General features: G+C 49.7%; 1 protein-coding gene across 5 annotated transcripts; it reads right to left on the bottom strand.

Moving 5' to 3' along the window:
• Positions 1-934: 934 nt before the first annotated feature.
• Positions 935-16,710, bottom strand: LOC105059583 (protein LSD1). Of its 5 annotated transcripts, none has more exons than XM_029260350.2 (6): positions 16,552-16,710; positions 15,522-15,676; positions 14,443-14,556; positions 2,833-2,964; positions 1,633-1,742; positions 935-1,388 (listed from the first exon to the last, which is right to left on the bottom strand). In XM_029260350.2, the coding sequence occupies exons 2-6, from the start codon at positions 15,577-15,579 to the stop codon at positions 1,353-1,355; spliced, it is 450 nt and encodes a 149-aa protein (XP_029116183.1). In that variant the 5' UTR covers positions 15,580-15,676; positions 16,552-16,710; the 3' UTR covers positions 935-1,352. The 5 variants fall into 5 exon arrangements, with proteins under 5 accessions (XP_029116183.1, XP_010941225.1, XP_029116184.1 ...); XM_010942923.4 differs by having other exon boundaries at positions 2,833-2,946; XM_029260351.2 differs by lacking the exon at positions 16,552-16,710 and adding an exon at positions 16,398-16,514.
• Positions 16,711-17,215: the final 505 nt, after the last annotated feature.

Genomic DNA, 17,215 nt, shown 5'->3' with positions numbered 1-17,215 from the left:
TGTAATTGTAACAAAGGATATTCCAATATATGATAATGATGATTAGGTCATGTAGTGAAATGGAAGAAAAAGATTCATGTAGCCGACTCCAACAAGTCAGCAATTAATGCTTACTCGAGTGAGTTTAGTTGAGTCGAGGTTGTGCCATGAAATACATGGCATGCAGTAATATATTGAAGCGTGTGATGAATTCACCCAAAAATGGGTTGCTTTTTCGAGATGCAAAAAGATGGTGGAAGACCACCATGCTCCACAGCCGATATGCTCAATGTGTCATTGCACTCATTTTGGTTTCGGTGATCCTCCTTCATGGTCCACATATGACTTCTCTCCCTTCTCTTTTTTATCCCTTCTCCCTTCAACTTTATTTCTACTCATCAAACACCTATTTTCTGCAGGATTTTTCAGTATATGAATTTGACTCTTACATGAAATGTCAAAAGTCAAAACCTCACTATCTGGTATGAGAGGTGAAAATAGGCTGAATCTTAGTTAGGACTATTTCTGCAGGATGTTTCAGTATATGACTTTGACTCTGACATGAAATGTCAAAAGTCAAAACCTCACTATCGGGTATAAGAGGTGAAAATAGGCTAAATCTTAGCTAGGACTATATCTCTATAAGGGGGCATGGGTATAGGAAGAGACTTCTGGAGAAAGAACAAGATATTAGAGAACCTTGATGGATGTTGTAAGAAGATTTAAGGAGTGACCAAGAAGTAGTTCCATAAAAAGAATGAGAGTAAGAAAAATACAGGTATGAATCCTGGAATCGAAGTTGATATGTTCAGCTTTGGTTCGGTTTCACCATCTTCCTGAGATAAGCCATCTATTTTGTAATTCATTATTCATTATCCATGTCACAAGGATGTCGAGATTTTTTTTTTTAAGAAAAGAAAGATGAAAACAAAGAGGTTTAAGAGAACAATTCTGCTCATTGAGAACCCAAATTATGAAAATATATGCACAACCCTGATTGGATACATAATCTCAGTAATCTAAAACTAATACTTGATACAGAGAAACAAAAGATTTAGACACATATTGTGCTTTATAAAACACACTCTGGCAATCATCCCAAATTAAATGGCAGTATCCTGAACATCCAACTCTAAGCTGAATATTGTTCCTACAATGATCTACACACCTCAAACACACCAAAACTGTTTATTGTAGGGGCTAATAGAGAAAGAGAATTCGTAAAAGGAAAAACCTCTACACGTTCTGGGTGAAGAGAAGATAGATATGTAGCAGTCTTCATTCGTAGACATGCATTACTGCCTCAGTTGCCGAAAGATGAGTGGATGAAGTTTTGGAAGTCAGAGATTACCATCATTACGATTTCCGGAGTTTCAGTTATTAGGCTTGTGCTCAGTGATTGGTGAAGCCTGTTGAAGAAAGTGCAAAAGAAAGCATTAAGATTTGCAGTCCTTGGTTAACTTCCTCAAATACATAATTATGTGAAAGCATCAAATATGAGACATGGCAAGCGGCAGTTTTGATAACTGAAACAGTCCAAGATTGAAATATACAAAAGCATACCAACAGACACAATAGAATAATGCAAGAGAATAATCAGACATTCTAGTGGGTGCTGATTTTAAAACAGAAAGCCATTTCAGGAGTACCAACCCCAACTGATGTCACAAAATTGCAGACAGCACACTTCACTGATCCTGCTCCATATTGGTACATGAGCAGCATTTGGCAGTTCCCACAATTGACATGTGCTACCTGATTTGCTGCCACCAATTATTTGAAATTGATTCAATATATATGTAAGAATCCCACATTCATCACTAGCTGATTTCCATTTGAACACATTAAGAACGTCAGCAAAGCCTAACTTTTTCATATCATATACCGAAATTCTTAGCTTTACTATGCATTTATTGATCAGTAAATTCTATAACTGTTTACCGTTTTCTAAATATTTTGCTTACATTATTAACAGGACTAAAAAGATAAGTAGGCACCAGGCATATGAAATACCTTGAAGCTTTGTGAGAAGCTTGTTTAGCCTTTTACTAAAAGTTACCCATGGCTGTTGCATAAAATTCCGGGAGGTGTGCTTCGAAGAGACCCAGTCTACTATTTCCTGTTTGTGTGGGTTTTGCTATCTATATGGGTCTTGAAGCAGGCCATAAGTTCTGAATTTTTTTGATGCCTTAGCATTGTAATTTTTGAAATCAATATGGCTTGTCAATGTAGTGGATGCAACAGTAATTGATGAGGATATATGATACCAGTTAACCAAAATATCATTAACTTGTGTCCACTTATGGTTGCAATCACTCTGACATGCTTCATGTGTAGTACTTTAATAAGTTAAAAGCACATAGAGGTCCATGAATCAGAGTCAGTTTCCTCATTTGGAGAAAAGAATTATTATGCAGACATAGAGACTGCCAAGATTTCATAACCAAGTAAAACACTCATAACTGAAGGAAATGACCCAACATCACTACCCCATTCATGAACAGCAGTACTATATAAGACATTTGTATCATGAAAAACTCATGTTTCTTTAGGATATACAAAGGTTTTAAGGTCTCTAACTTCGACCAGGAAAAACTCGGTACCACATATAGCAGTTGTAGCACCATTGCTGTCCAAAATTGTTTAAATGTCAAGACTATTTCTTACACATCAAAACGAGTTTGCTCCTATCCATGTCCATGGTTGGCTACATGAAAATATTCTTACATCATTCTAAATCATATGGCCAATTCTTAACAAGATAAAAGAAACAAGCTTCTAACTGTACTACCACACATCCTCTCTAGTAAGTTAGATTAACCATGAATATCAGAGTCAGCACAATTTCCTTACCTTCCAGAGCCAGGTTGATAGTGTGACAACAAGAGCATTGTACACTAGTTGCTCCACGTATGTACATCAGAAGGGTGTGACATCCTCCACAGACTAACTGAGCCATCTCTGTTCCTGTTGCAAACTCAAAAACTGTGATAAGTATAGCTGAGAACTGAAGTAAAACAGTGTCGAGACAAGAGAATCAGAGGCCATTCTCAAAAACTGTTTTTAAGTCGATTGATGTTATGGATTTGACAACCTAGTGATGTAATCCTGTTTGAATCCAATGGTTCACATATAGTCTTGTTGCGGCCAATCCCTTCGTCGCCTGATCGCCGGGAACGAGCGCCTGCAAAAGAAAGTCCGCACTGACCGAAGGCGGCTCCGGCGGGGACCCTCCGACGGTCAAGTCAGAGAGGAGACTAGGCAACAGTGAGAAGAAAGCAAAGAACTCGACGAGAGAGAGAGAGAGGGCAAGCCTGTCCGTTTTTTCTCCCCGCCCCCAGCACTGTAGCCTTCCCCGATATATATAGTGGAGCGTAGTATGGCGCCGTCATTAATGGTGCAGACAATTGAGGAATTGTCAACTCACTGTAGACTGTCAGAGTCGCCGTGAAAGTATCACGTCGCCGTGGGGCTGTCAAATCACTAGGGTTGACAATGCCCTAGGCGGGATGATGCCCTTAGGCGGCAGTGCCGCATGCTGCTGTCAGGACTGACAGCCTCTGGCAGTAGTACGGCGATCGGAGGAGGCCACCGACCTTAGGTCGGTGGCCGGTTGAGTGGCATCGGGTGGAGATTCGGACCCCTCCGACGGTCAGTCGGGCACGTTGCGGGAGTCGGCCATCGGACTCCCTGGTGCGGTCGGTCGGGAGAGCGGGAAAGGTCTGCCCGACCGACATATCCTCAGTCGGTAGAAAGCCGTTAATCGGTCGGTAACGGCGCCCGGCGATCGGTCGGTCGGTCGGTCGGGTATGCCCGATTATGAGTCGGCATGAGCGGGGTCGGTCGGTAATCCCCAACAGTTGCCCTCCTTCACTCCTTAGTCGGACGGTGCGCTGGCCGATGTCTTCGTTTGGACAGTAACGCCGGGCGAAAAGGAGTGGATTCACTGTGCGCCAAGTTCCGACCGTACCGGAGGTCGATATGATGTCAGGCGTCTCATGAATGCCGAGCGATTCGCTGGCGTCAGATGTCCAGTCGGTGTCAGAGGTCCCCTCCCGTCGGCGTCAGACGTCCTGTCGGTGCCAGGTGTCATGTCGGCATCGGACGTCCTGCAGGTGTCGGATGTCCCACCGGTGTTAGACGTCTTGTCGATGCCAGGTATCATGTCGGTGTCAGACGTCTCGTCCCATCGGGAAGGGGAACCGCCGTTCCCGCCGTCCCTTCGGGGATACGAAACGTCGCGGCCTTTATGCCACGTGACGCGCGGCCATTGGGACGGGTTCGTTGGGGCGGATGGAGGTGACGTGGCTCGATCTGAAGGTAGGTGCATCGAACCGTCGGACCGACGGACGGCATGGATGACGCCACGTGGCAAGATCTGGGGAGTCCTCGTTGGTCGTGCCTTCATCTCGACCGTCGGGGGGCGCTATATATACAGGGTCGCCCCTATTCAGTTTTTTACCCCCCTCATTTCGCTGTCGAGACTCTGCCCGCGTAATTCCTCATCCCAGGTACTCTTCTCCGCTTCCGTTCTTCTGAGTAGTTCCTTCTCTTTCTTCTGAGGGCCATCATCATCTTCACCATCTTCTTCTTCTTTATTCCCTACCATTTGTTTCAGTCCATGGCCAGAACATCTCCACGAGGTGGTCGGTCGGGAGAGCCGACTGACGACACTCGGTCGATCTTGGAGGTGGAGGTCTCTTCACTTTCGGGGCCGAACGTCGATCGACTTCGGGAGCAATACCGCATCCCGGGGCAGTTTCGGCTGTTCGTCCCTGGTGCCGACGGTCGGGTTAACAGCCCGCCCGAGGGCCAGGTGGCTTTCTACTTGGAGGACCTCCGGGCCGACCTTCGTTTTCCGGTTCCGGAGTTTGTCCGAAACATTCTTGACTATTACGGGCTGTGCCCGGCACAACTCGCGCCGAACTCAGTTCTGCTGATAGTCAGCTTTGCGCTTCTGTGTCGGCTTTTGCCGACCGATCCTCGGATCTCCCTCTTCCGAGCTTTCTTCGTCCTTCGACCCCACCCTAAAGCCTGAGTATGGTGGTATTTCATTCCTCGGAAGGGGCTCTCCTTCATTACTGGTCTTCCGTCGTCTATTCACGGATGGAAGAATCAGTTCTTCTTCGCATCTTCTTCCACTCCCTGGGGGTTCCCTGTTCGTTGGGGGAATCCCCGAACTGAGCCGAACGAGAACAGTCGGGTGGAGGCTGAAGACCGGGAGGACTTCCACCGGCTAAAGGACATCTCGGTGCCGAAGCAGAGCGAGCTCGTCACCGAGCATGCCCTGTACGACGCCGGCCTCAGCCCGGTCCCCCGCCTAGGTCGGTTTTTCATTTTTCTTGCCCCTTTTTCTTCTTTTTGTTTCTTCCTTATGGTACTGACCGTCCGTTGTTGTTTGCAGATATGCCGTCGAGATCACGATTGACGGCAGCCGACGTACGTCAGTACGCCGTCCGAAAGAGGTCGACGCAAGGGGCCGGACCGTCGCGGCCTCCCAAGAGGCCCCACGCAGCTCCGCCGAGCGAACCGACTGGGTCGGGGGCGAAGCCCGTTATCGCACTGTCGGCACCGACAGTGCTTGTCGAAGTCCCGTCCGAGGGACCGTCGGGCGAGGGCGCCGCTTCGCCCGAAAGAAGGGCGGCTGAGTCGGTAGATGGCGCGCCGGCCGCCCAACAGGCAGAGGAGGATCGGGGGGAGGCCCACGAACCCGAGCGACCAGCGCCCGCTGCTGCCGCACCGTCGGTCGAGACTCGGTCGTGCTCAAGCCTGCCGTCGATCTCCGACATCAGGGCCTGGGCGTCTGGCCGAGGGAAGGCCCCCATGGCGTCGGGCGACGAAGGATGGTCCGCCGGCGGAGGATCGATCGACTTTCCACTCCCCGAAGGTGAGTCGGGCCTGGCCAAGCATGACTTGGCCAGGAGACTGTGCCAGGCGCTCCTCCTTCTCGCCGACATCGATGCGATTAAGAACCAGCGTGTCTCCGACATGCTGTCTTCATTTTATCCGATGATGATCAGGTGAGTTTCTCTTTTCTTTGCCTTCAATGCAGTTTCCGTAAGTTCGGTTTCTTAACGGTTGGCTTTGTTTTGCGCAGCTGGTCTTCAATATATCCGAGCTAGAGGCCGGATACCGAAAGTTCGGCGACATGCACGCAGCTTGAAGGGACAAGGTCACGGCCCTTGAAGCCGACAAGGTCATCCTGGTCGACCAGCTGCACCAGTCGGTCGACCGGGAGGGCCGACTTGAGGGGGAGGTCTCCCGACTTACGGAGGAGGTCTCCCGACTCAAGGGAGCCTTGGCGACGTCGGAGTCGGAGCTACAGTCGGCCAGGGACGACGCGAAGAAGAAGTCCCGAACCGTCCGCCGACTTAGGCACGAGTGAGACAACTTCGCCAAGGAGCTGGAGGCCGACCGCGAGCAGCTCCGAGTAAGCCTCGGAAATCTTGCCAAGGCCGAAGAAGGCTTGTCTATCGCCCAGGCCGACGCAGACATCGCGAAGGCCAAAGCAGAGTCGGCGAAGGAGGCCTTGGGTCGGGCTGTCGAAGACTTTCGTGACTCGGAAGAGTACCGAGAAGAGCTTCTGGAGAGCGGCTTCCTTTCGTACCGGGTCGGGTACGAGGACGCTCGGGAAGCCGTTCGAGGCCTGTACCCAAAAATTGACCTCAGCAGCATAGTTCTGCCAGAATCGGAGGCCCTAGCCGCGAAGGAGACGGCGAACCAGCGTCGGAAGGCCTTTCCATCAGGGCGGAAGCCGAAGAAGACGTAGAGCAGGCTACTGAAGATCAGGCGGCCCCGACTGTCGAAGCCAGAGCGGATTCGCCGACCGTCCCCCGTCGCTATCCAGTGGAGGAGGCCGACTCTGATGATTAGTCGATTTTTGTTTTTGTTTTTTTTGTTTTTTTTTTTTTTGGCTTTTGCTCCGGCTTGTATTCGAGCTTCGGTCCAACTTTGTAAAGCCTATTTTGATCTTCAATGGAATCAAAGTCTTGGACTTAAACTTTTTTCCTCTGCTTGCTTTTCTTTTTTCATGTGTTGTGGAATGCATTCGAATGCGTAAGTTGCTAACCCGTATAGATTAGTCAGGACGTTCGGCAATTCGTGCCGCCGCGAATAAGTCCCGACTTTGGATCGGCCTTTCGATGGTCGAGGGCCAAAGTCGGGCATCCTTCGCCCGGTTGTGAGTCGGGCGCGTTTGTTGAGTCGAAAGCCGACCGACCGTCGGATAAAGCTTGGCAGTCGGGTCCCTTCCGACGCGTTCAGTCGGATGTCATCCGGCGCATTTAGTCGGGAAAATGATAGTAAGTCGGATCCCGATACCCCTGTGTCGGATATTTATACTGCGCCTCATGATATACGGTGGTAAGCCGAATATCTTTCGGCCGATCGTAGCTCGGTCGGTGAGTCATGAATGCGACTGTGGTCGCATCGTGTGATAGACGGTGGCAAGCTGAATATCCTTCGATCGACCGTAGCTCGGTCGGTAAGTTGCGACGACGGTCGCGTAGTCATTTCGTCTTTCTTTGGTCGGGGCCCAATCGGTAAGTTAGCCGATAGTCTGGCCCGAAAGTTCGACCGTAGAAGGAGTGTGAACTCTCGTCACCGTGGATGGTTCGGCCCTTGCGAGCGCCCGACACGTCGTCGGCGGTCGGGCCGTCGGTTTCACGCGGACACTAAGTCCGAGTCGGGACTCGACCTTCTTGGTGAGCGCCGATCGTCAGTCGAAGAGTTAAAACTCCAGAATTTGAAACTGGATTTGTATTCCGAATGAACAAGTACAAAGTTCATTGGTGATACAACTTCAGGTTGTCGGCGTTTCAGGTCCGGGAAATGGGTTTCCCTTCCAGAGTCTCCAGTCGATAAGCCCTCGGCCCATAGGTGTCTGCTACCATGTAGGGCCCTTCCCAGTTCGGAGCCAGCTTCCCTTGGTCCAGGGGCTTCGAGACTTCTGCCTTTCTCAGGACTAAGTCCCCAGGCCTGAAAAGCTTTGGTTTGACCTTGGTGTTGTAATATCGGGCTACCTTCTGTCGGTATGAAGCCATGCGAAGTTGAGCATCGTTCCGTAGTTCGGGGAGGAGGTCTAGGTCGGCTCTCCGACAATCAGAGTTGTCCGGCTCTTGATACCGCTCGATCCTGGTAGATGGCAGCCCAAACTCGAGTGGAACCATCGCCTCCGTCCCATAGGCCAAACTGAAAGGCGACTCTCCGGTCGGAACGCGGGGGGTCATTTGGTAAGCCCACAGAACGGAGCCCAGCTCGTCGACCCAGAGGCCTTTGGCTTCATTTAGTCGGGTTTTGAGCCCGTGTAGTATGGTCCGGTTGGTCACCTCGACTTTGCCATTGGACTGTGGGTGCCCGACTGAAGTCAGTCGGTGCGTGATGTGAAACCTTGCGCAGAAGTCTCTGAAGTCCTGGTTGTCGAATTATCGTCCATTGTCGGTGATAATGGTATGCGGCAATCCGAACCTGAAGATGATGGATTTGTAGACGAAGTCCTCCATCTTCCGCTCGGTAATCTGCGCCAGGGGCTCGGCCTCCACCCACTTGGTGAAGTAGTCGATGGCGACGACTATGAATTTTCTTTGGCCCGATGTTGGAGGGAAAGGATCGAGAATGTCGACCCCCCACTGAGCGAAGGGCCATGGAACGACAATAGGAGCGATTTGGCTGGCCGGTCGGTGCTGCACGTTGGCGTACTTCTGGCATGGTTCGCACTTCCAGACCAATTCAGCCGCGTCCTTCCTCATGGTGGGCCAGTAGTAACCCTGTCGCAGAACTTTGTAGGCTAGGGATTTGCCCCCCAAGTGACTCCCGCAGATTCCTTCGTGCACTTCTCGGAGAGCATAATCTGCGTCGGTCGGTCCCAAGCACCTGAGCAAAGGAAGGGAGAACGACCTTTTGTAGAGTCGGCCTTCCATGATCACATATTGGGAGGCCGACCATCGGAGCCGCCTGGCCTCCGTGGGATCTTCAGGGCTGATCCCGTCGGTCAGGAATCGAACAATCGGATCCATCCAGCTTGGTTCAGCTGTCAGTCGTAGCACCTCTTCGACCCGGTCGACACTCGGCTGCTCGAGGTTCTCCACGAACGTCCGGTCCAAAGAGTCGAAAGCGGAGGTCGCCAGTCTGGAGAGTGCGTCGGCCCGGACGTTCTCCGACCTAGGGATATGAAAAATTTCAAAATACCCGAGGTGCGTTACGAGATCCTTCACTTTCTGGAGATATTTGGCCATGGCTGGATCTCGCACCTCGAATTCACCTTTGACCTGCCCCACGATCAGTTGAGAATCGGAGAATGCCCGGAGGCTGTCGATCCCAAGCTCCCTTGCCATCCTCAAGCCGGCGAGGAGCGCTTCATACTCGGCTTGGTTATTGAAGGCTTTGAAGTCGAATCGGAGGGCGTACTCGGTGACTACCCCATCCGAGTTGGTGAGCAAGAACCCAGCCCCGCTCCCTTGAGCATTCGAAGCTCCGTCGATGTGCAGTACCCAGGTGGAGACCGGGTCTGGCTCGGAGACCGCGTCTCGTCCCGGGTCCACACCTTCCGACCCTTGGTCGGCTGTCGGGCATTCGGCGATGAAGTCGGCCAGGACCTGGGCCTTTAAGGCAGGTCGCGGTCGGTACTGTATATCGAACTCGCTGAGCTTAATCGTCCACTTCGCCAGTCATCCCGATGTATCCGGTCGGCGCAATATCGCCCTCAGGGGCTAGTTGGTGAGATCCACAATGGCATGCGCCTGGAAGTATGGGCGGAGTCGCTGTGCGAAGATGGTCAGGGCGAAAATCATCTTTTTCATCTTCGAATATCGAGCTTCAGTGCCGCAGAGCACTTTGCTAGTATAGTAGATAGGCTGATGGGTTCGGCTCTCGTTTTCTCAGACGAGCACCGAACTGACCGCATCAGAGGAGGTGGCCAAATAGAGATACAAGGTCTCCCCGACCTCCGGCTTCACAAGCAGCGGCGGGGAAGCCAAGTACCTCTTCAGATCCTCGAAGGCCCGTTGGTACTCATCCGACCAAGAGAAGCCCTTCACCTGCCTCAGAGTTTTGAAGAACGGGAGGCACCTTTCAGCCGATCGAGAGATGAACCGACTGAGGGCGACGATCTTTCCGTTCAGTTGCTGGACCTCCTTCTTGGTGTTCGGATGGCGCATGTCGATGATTGCCTTTATTTTCTCAGGGTTAGCCTCGATTCCTCGCTGTGAAACGAGGAATCCGAGAAACTTTCCTGAGGTCACCCCAAAAGCGCACTTAGTCGGATTCAGCTTCATTCGATGTTGTCGTAGAGTGCGGAAGGTTTCTTCGAGATCCAGAACATGATCCGGGATTTGCGCACTTTTCACCAGCATGTCGTCCACGTATACTTTCATGTTGCACCCGATCTGGTCCTTAAAGACCTTATTGACAAGTCGTTGGTAGGTGGCGCCGGCATTCTTCAGCCCGAAGGGCATTACTCGATAGCAGTAGAGGCCCTTGGGGGTCACGAAGGCAGTGTGCTCCTCGTCTTTGGGCGCCATCCGAATCTGATTGTACTCGGCAAAGGCGTCCATGAAGCTGAGCAGTCAGAATCCGGACGTCGCATCCACCAGCTGGTCGATCTTTGGAAGTGGAAAGCTATCTTTTGGACAGGCCCGATTCAGGTCGGTGTAGTCAATACAAATCCTCCACTTTCCGTTGGTTTTCTTGACCATGACAACATTGGCGAGCCAATCGGGATATGCGGCTTCTCTGATGAAGCCCGCCTCGAGCAGCTTGTCCACTTCTTCGTCGATGGCCTTCTGTCTTTCAGGAGCAAAAGATCTTTTCTTCTGCCTCACCGGCCTCAGCGTCGGGTCGATGTTGAGTCGGTGGGTTATTATCTCCGGGGGGATGCCCGACATATCTGCTGCCGACCAAGCAAATATGTCGGTGTTGGCCGTCAGCAGCTCCGTCAACCATTGCCGTTCTGGGTCGGGTAGTTGAGACCCGACCCATACCTTCCGATCGGAGTTTTTCGCAATCGGGATCGACACGAGCTGTTCGGCCGGCGACCCCGTTCTTCCTCCTCTCGTTGGTCTAGTTTGTCGATCGTCAGGGAGCCCCTCAACTTGTCGCTTTGAGCGGAGATCTAGAAGCATCGACGAGCGAGCTGTTGGTCTCTGCGCATCTCCCCAACTCCGTTCCTGGTCGGGAACCGAACCAAGAGATGGTACGTTGAGACAATCGCCTTGAGGGCGTTCAGTCCGGATCTTTCGAGTATGGCGTTGTAGGCCGAAGGCACTTGGACGACCGCAAAAGTCAAATGAGCCGTGCTTTGTCGTGGTTCGGTGCCGACTGTCACGGGCAGGATAATTTCACCTTCCGTCGCGACGGCGTCCCCGGCAAAGCCTATCAGGGGCGTAGGGATCCTCTTGAGTCGGTCGGTTGATAGTCGCATCCGGGAGAAGGTCGAGTAAAATAAAACGTTTGTTGAACTTTCATTATCTACAAAAATTCTCTTTACATCGTAGTTTGCTATTGTTGCCGAGACAACAACAGCGTCATCGTGGGGAGTTTGGATGCCCCGAACGTCTTCTTCTGTAAAAGTAATCACGTCGTCCGGGCGCAGCTTCTTCGTGGGCTCCCCTCCAGCAAACGTCCCCGAGCCAAGTCGTTTGGAAATCATATTGATGACCCCGGCCATCGGCTGATTAGCGGTCGCTTCCTCAGTCGACTGGGGTCGTCGGTCGGCCACTGGTCGAGTCGGCGGGTTTCTCCGAAATTTATCGAGATACCCTCGGCGGATGAGAGCTTCGATCTCATCCTTAAGCTGGATGCATTGCTCGGTATTGTGGCCGTGGCCCCGGTGGAATCGGCAGTACTTCCGTTGGTCGAGGCCTTTTGCCTTCAGAGGTGGAGGCCGTCGCAGGTATTCCTTCCCCTCGATCTCCATCAAAATCTGCGCACGGGGAGCAGAGAGATGAGTGTAGGAGTCGTACCTGGGGCGTGTCGGCCTTGAAGTCTGTCGTCGGGGCGACTTCTGGTTTCATCACGGAGGCGAGGCCCGACCATCGGTCGAGGGCCTGCTAGGTTCGGCGGGGTCCCGACCCTTCCTTCTTTTTTCCTTCGGACCTTTGAACTCGGTTGAGCGCCGGTCGGAGGCTCCTTCGTCCGCGCGCATATACTTGTACGCGCGCTCCAACAATTCGGCATACGTCCGGGGGAGGGTCTTGTCCAGGGAGTAAGTGAACCGGGACGCCCTCAACCCCCGTTTCATGGCCGAGATAGCCATGTCTTCATTGAGGTCTCGGACCTCAAGCGTGGCCGTATTGAATCGCACCACAAAGTATCGGAGCGTCTCATTTTCTCCCTGTTTGAGGGAGAAAAGGCTGTCCGACGTTCGCGGCGGCTTCCGGTTGGTGCTGAAGTGAGCCACGAAAGAGTGTTCGAGCTGCTCGAAGGAGTGGATACTTCCCGATCGAAGATCGAAGTACCAGGCCCTGGCGGCTTTACGGAGCGTGGCGGGGAAGCCGATGCAAAAGAGAGCGTCGGTTGCCCTCTGAATCGTCATGAGAGCTTTGTAGCTCTCCAGATAGTCGATTGGGTCGGTGGAGCCATCGCAAGGCTCCACGTATGGCATCTTGAACCGACTGGAGATCGGTTCATCGAGGATGAGTCGGGAGAGAGGTTGGGCGGTCTGAAAGTCGACATCGTTTGAAGACTTCTGCCCGTCCACCTGCAACTGTGCAAGCCGACGGTCGATTTCCTCGAATCTGCGTTCGCAGTCGTCCGTCCGTCGGTGCTGGGAGACCCCAGGAGTGGAGTCTCCAGAAGATTCCGAGAGGGAGGTGGACGGCGTTCGCGGTCGCTTCTCCTTCCTCGCTCGTTCCAGCTGGGAGGGAGAAGGCTGTTGGGACCAATGGGCATCGCGCCGCGGCCGCCCCTCCTCTCTGTGGGAGCGCTGTGGCGGGCGCTCCCGCGGAGACGACGGAGATCGACACGGGCGTCGGCGGCTGCTCCTGGAGGGCATCGGACGTGCCGCCGGTTGCCCGACCGGTGATGGCGGCAGCCGTGCCAGTTGTTGCTGGAGGCTTTTGACCGCGTCCGTCAGCACGGTCATCTGCCGTACGATTGCTGCGATCTGCGCCTCCGTGGTGACCGCGGGGTGCGGAGAGCTGGGTTTCGCCGCGGAGGGTGGCGGAGAGGCCTCTTCCCGGCGGGAAGAGCACCTCGCCGACCCGGTGACTCTCGATCGTTGAGCTCTTGTCTTTGTCATTAGTATCTATTGCCCCCCTACATGGCGCGCCAATCTGTTGCGGCCAATCCCCTCATCGCCTGATCGTCGGGAACGAGCGCCTGCGAAAGAAAGTCCGCACTGACCGGAGGCGGCTCCGACGGGGACCCTCCGACGGTCAAGTCAGAGAGGAGACTAGGCAATAGTGAGAAGAAAGCAAAGAACTCGACGAGAGAGAGAGAGAGGGCAAGCCTGTCCGTTTTTTCTCCCCGCCCCCAGCACTGTAGCCTTCCCCGATATATATAGTGGAGCGTAGTATGGCGCCATCATTAATGGCACAGACAATTGAGGAATTGTCAACTCACTGTAGACTGTCAGAGTCGCCGTGAAAGTATCACGTCGTCGTGGGGCTGTCAAATCACTAGGGTTGGCAATGCCCTATGCGGGATGATGTCCTTAGGTGGCAGTGCCGCATGCTGCTGTCAGGACTGACAGCCTCTGGCAGTAGTATGGCGATCGGAGGAGGCCACCGACCTTAGGTCGGTGGCCGGCTGAGTGGCATCGGGTGGAGATTCGGACCCCTCCGACGGTCAGTCGGGCACGTTGCGGGAGTCGGCCATCGGACTCCCTGGTGCGGTCGGTCGGGAGAGCGGAAAAGGTCTGCCCGACCGACATATCCTCAGTCGGTAGAGAGCCGTTAATCGGTCGGTAACGGCGCCCGGCGATCGGTCGCGGTCGGTCGGTCGGGTATGCCCGATTATGAGTCGGCATGAGCGGGGTCGGTCGGTAATCCCCAACAAGTATGTTTTAGAAGCCACAAGGGGCATATGCCATATTAATTTCATAAAACATTTCTTCTGCTAGAATCAACAATTGAAATTGGGGTTAGAATCATCATATAACTGCATATGTTGTCGATACTAGAATTGGAAGGGTTTCATGACCATTCTTATCAGCTCAATACAAACCATAACACCACTTCTAGTCACTGCACTGAATATTTTCTTCTTTCCCTGAATATTATTCAAGAAATGTGGAATAGGTAAATAAGTGCCCACGTCTTATTGGTGATAGACAAAATTTGACTGGTGCTAAAGGGATAGCAATGCACAAGCCAGGTATATATACTGAAACTATATATCTGCATTATCTAGGTCATGTCCTCTAATAATATAATTAAAAATCAAAGAAACTTTGAAAGGATCCAAAACGTCACAGCATCTCTAATAGAAAAAATGAGGAATATAACTGGTGAATTAACTAGATAATACCAGGTGGAGGTACGGCTGTCACTGCATTGCAAACAGCACAACATACAGATGTTGCCCCTAGTGGATAGAGAAGGAGATTTCGGCAACCAGAACAAACAAGTTGGCTTTGTCCACCTGAGAGTCAAATAGAGTGTCATTGATGATATACCCAAAGTTGGTGATGTAGCACTGGTAGAAAAGAGAAGACTAAATATATGGACAACCCTTGTGTGAATACAATAGTTCCATGCATTCAGTATTGATGACATGTGGATTGGCATGCGAATTAGCCATCAAGTTTACAGTAGCAGGTTATTGTTATGTGAATATAAGAACAAAACCAGCTTGTGCCTCTAATAAGGATAAAAGAATCAGATAACGATTCATGAAGCTGAATGCAAAATGACGAGGATAATGCTTTCTGCTTATGCCCATCATTGTGTTAAAAGCAAAGTGGTCCACAAGCATATGTATCACCAACTTCAAAGAACAAAACCAACTTGTGCCTCTAATAAGGATAAAAGAATCAGCTAAGGATTCATGAAGCTGAATGCAAAAATGACTAGGATAATGCTTTCTGCTTATGCCCATCATTGTGTTAAAAGCAAAATGATCCACAAGCTAATGCATCACCAACTTGACTCCTTTTAAAAGGAGCTGTACACACTGCAACAAAGACTTCCTAAAAAGAAAGAAAGAAAGAAAAGACTGCAACAAAGTTCACAGAGTTTATAACTATACTGGCAAAATTAGAACAGCACTTCAATTAGCTTTCTAGCTGTTCAAGTTCATTACCATGTCATCTTCAGGAGTTCAGGTCATTAGATTCATAAGAAATTAATTGTTTTCTCTTGCTTCTACAAAACTTATCAGCTCAGGCTACAAGGTAGTGCCTCCAACCGTTCCAATATCAATAACTTAGTGTCATATATTTCCATAACATACATGAGATCCCATCTGATCTATCAGGATATTATATGGCAGTAACCCATTTATTCAGGAAAGATAATACCCATCTACAATATATAGCCTTCTTATAATTGAACAAAGAAGCATGATCTGAATATACTTCAAAATTAGAATTTCAGGGAGGGGAATACCATTTGGTGGTGTAAATGGTACTGGAGCTGTTGGATATGGGGCAAGAGGAACTGGCATTGCCGGTTTAACGTCGATGGCTCTACTCCAAAATCATACAAGCCTCAAGACCAAGATGGGGATAGGACTCTCTTCTCTTCCATTCCTACCTATGTCACTAAATAAAGAAGGAGATTAGAGAACTGTAGAATCCATAACCAGTATGCGCATATGAAGAGCAAACTATTTGAAATCAATTGAAACATGGAGCAAATTGATACAGTTGGAAACCAAATCATAGCAATATCACCATCTATTGGAGCTGAATTGAATCCAACAGACTAGTAATTCCGCCATCACTAATGTTTCCATTTAGATCATCAATTTGGATACCAGAAAGACCCAACAAACACTTCAAACAGGTCATCACATCTTGAAGTCAAATTCCACATCCCCATACTCGCAGAGCACACAGACATAAAAAAGAAAATATAGATATTAAGACCAGTAACGGTTCCAAAATCTTCAGTAATAACCACGACTTGAAGCTAATTCCCAGCATTCAGAACCAAACTCACAAAAAACTTGAAAAACTGCAGCACAGTCTTTAAATAAATAAATAAATAAAATCTCATGCTACATCCACATAAATAAATCAACAAATAAATATAAATTTGAAAAGAAAACATTACACATACCAAGAATTCCAGCAGACACTCCTGAACTTCAAATCCCCGAAGCATTCATTTTATTTTGTACCAAAAAAAAAGCATTCATTTTCTTTTATTTTATTTAAAAAAAACTGAAGCTAAAGAAAGAACATATAATCATCAAGCATACAACAGGGGGGAAAACAATCAAAGAAACTTTGTAAATTGTTATATTTATACTGTGCGTACACAACAGTGAATTCCTTCAGAATGTCATCAATTTGGCCTTGCTCTTCTCTCCTTTATCTTCTTTGTTCTTCTTTCCTATCTTATAACTGATCTTGGACGACTAGAGAGAGACTGTTGTGTGTGTGTGTATATATATATATATATATATATTTACCTGCGCGTTTACAGGGGTGAAAAAATGATGCCTTTGCACCCAGGTGTTTCCTCTACCATTCCCCAGCTATCAAGGCTCTGCACCCAGGTGTTTCCTCTACCATTCCCCGGCTATCAAGGCTCTGTAGCAGCCCATGGCATCCACGTGAGATCCAGGCCCCAAAGAACTTGCTGCTGAGCTATGGCCACGTGTCCTCCTACAAGAGGATCGTAGCCATACAAACAGCATTACTGCAACACTGGGTCCACCAGCCTAGTCTTCAGACTTCAGTTGGAATTTCGGCCATATTTGATTGGAGGAGTTAGGCTCACGAATGGAAATGAGGATTAGTGGCTCCAACCAGCCAGTTGGTAGGAAAATGCCTCATTCTCGTTCCGATGTTAGAAAAAAATAAAAAATTTCGATCTTTCAAAATATAATTTTTTTTAAATATTTAAATTTTATTTTAATCTATTTTAATTTCAATCATAAATCAAATATATTAAAGGATGCAATCATTTCAATTTTCATTCAAATTTTTTCATTCAAATTATTTTTGATTCCAATTTTAGTCGGGAACTAAATGTGAATACGAGCTGTTTGGGTAGCCGTTACTCTTGTAAAGCTATAATTAAAACTATTTTGTTACCCAGAACTCATGGTATAGTAACCGTATATTGTCTAC

The sequence above is a fragment of the Elaeis guineensis genome, chromosome 16 (genome assembly GCF_000442705.2).
Source record: "Elaeis guineensis isolate ETL-2024a chromosome 16, EG11, whole genome shotgun sequence".
NCBI classification, from domain to species: domain Eukaryota; kingdom Viridiplantae; phylum Streptophyta; class Magnoliopsida; order Arecales; family Arecaceae; genus Elaeis; species Elaeis guineensis.
Note: the sequence above shows the minus strand (reverse complement) of the source record. Positions and strands in the feature narration are given on the sequence as shown.

What these genes read in the sequence shown, in the direction of transcription:
- LOC105059583 (XM_029260350.2), bottom strand. Translation starts at nt 15,579, where the DNA reads ATGCCAGTTCCTCTTGCCCCATATCCAACAGCTCCAGTACCATTTACA. An exon ending in ACCATTTACACCACCAAATG is followed by an intron (nt 14,557 to 15,521) that starts GTATTCCCCTCC and finishes TTTGACTCTCAG; the next exon opens with GTGGACAAAGCCAACTTGTT. An exon ending in ATTTTGTGACATCAGTTGGG is followed by an intron (nt 1,389 to 1,632) that starts GTTGGTACTCCT and finishes TTTCTTCAACAG; the next exon opens with GCTTCACCAATCACTGAGCA.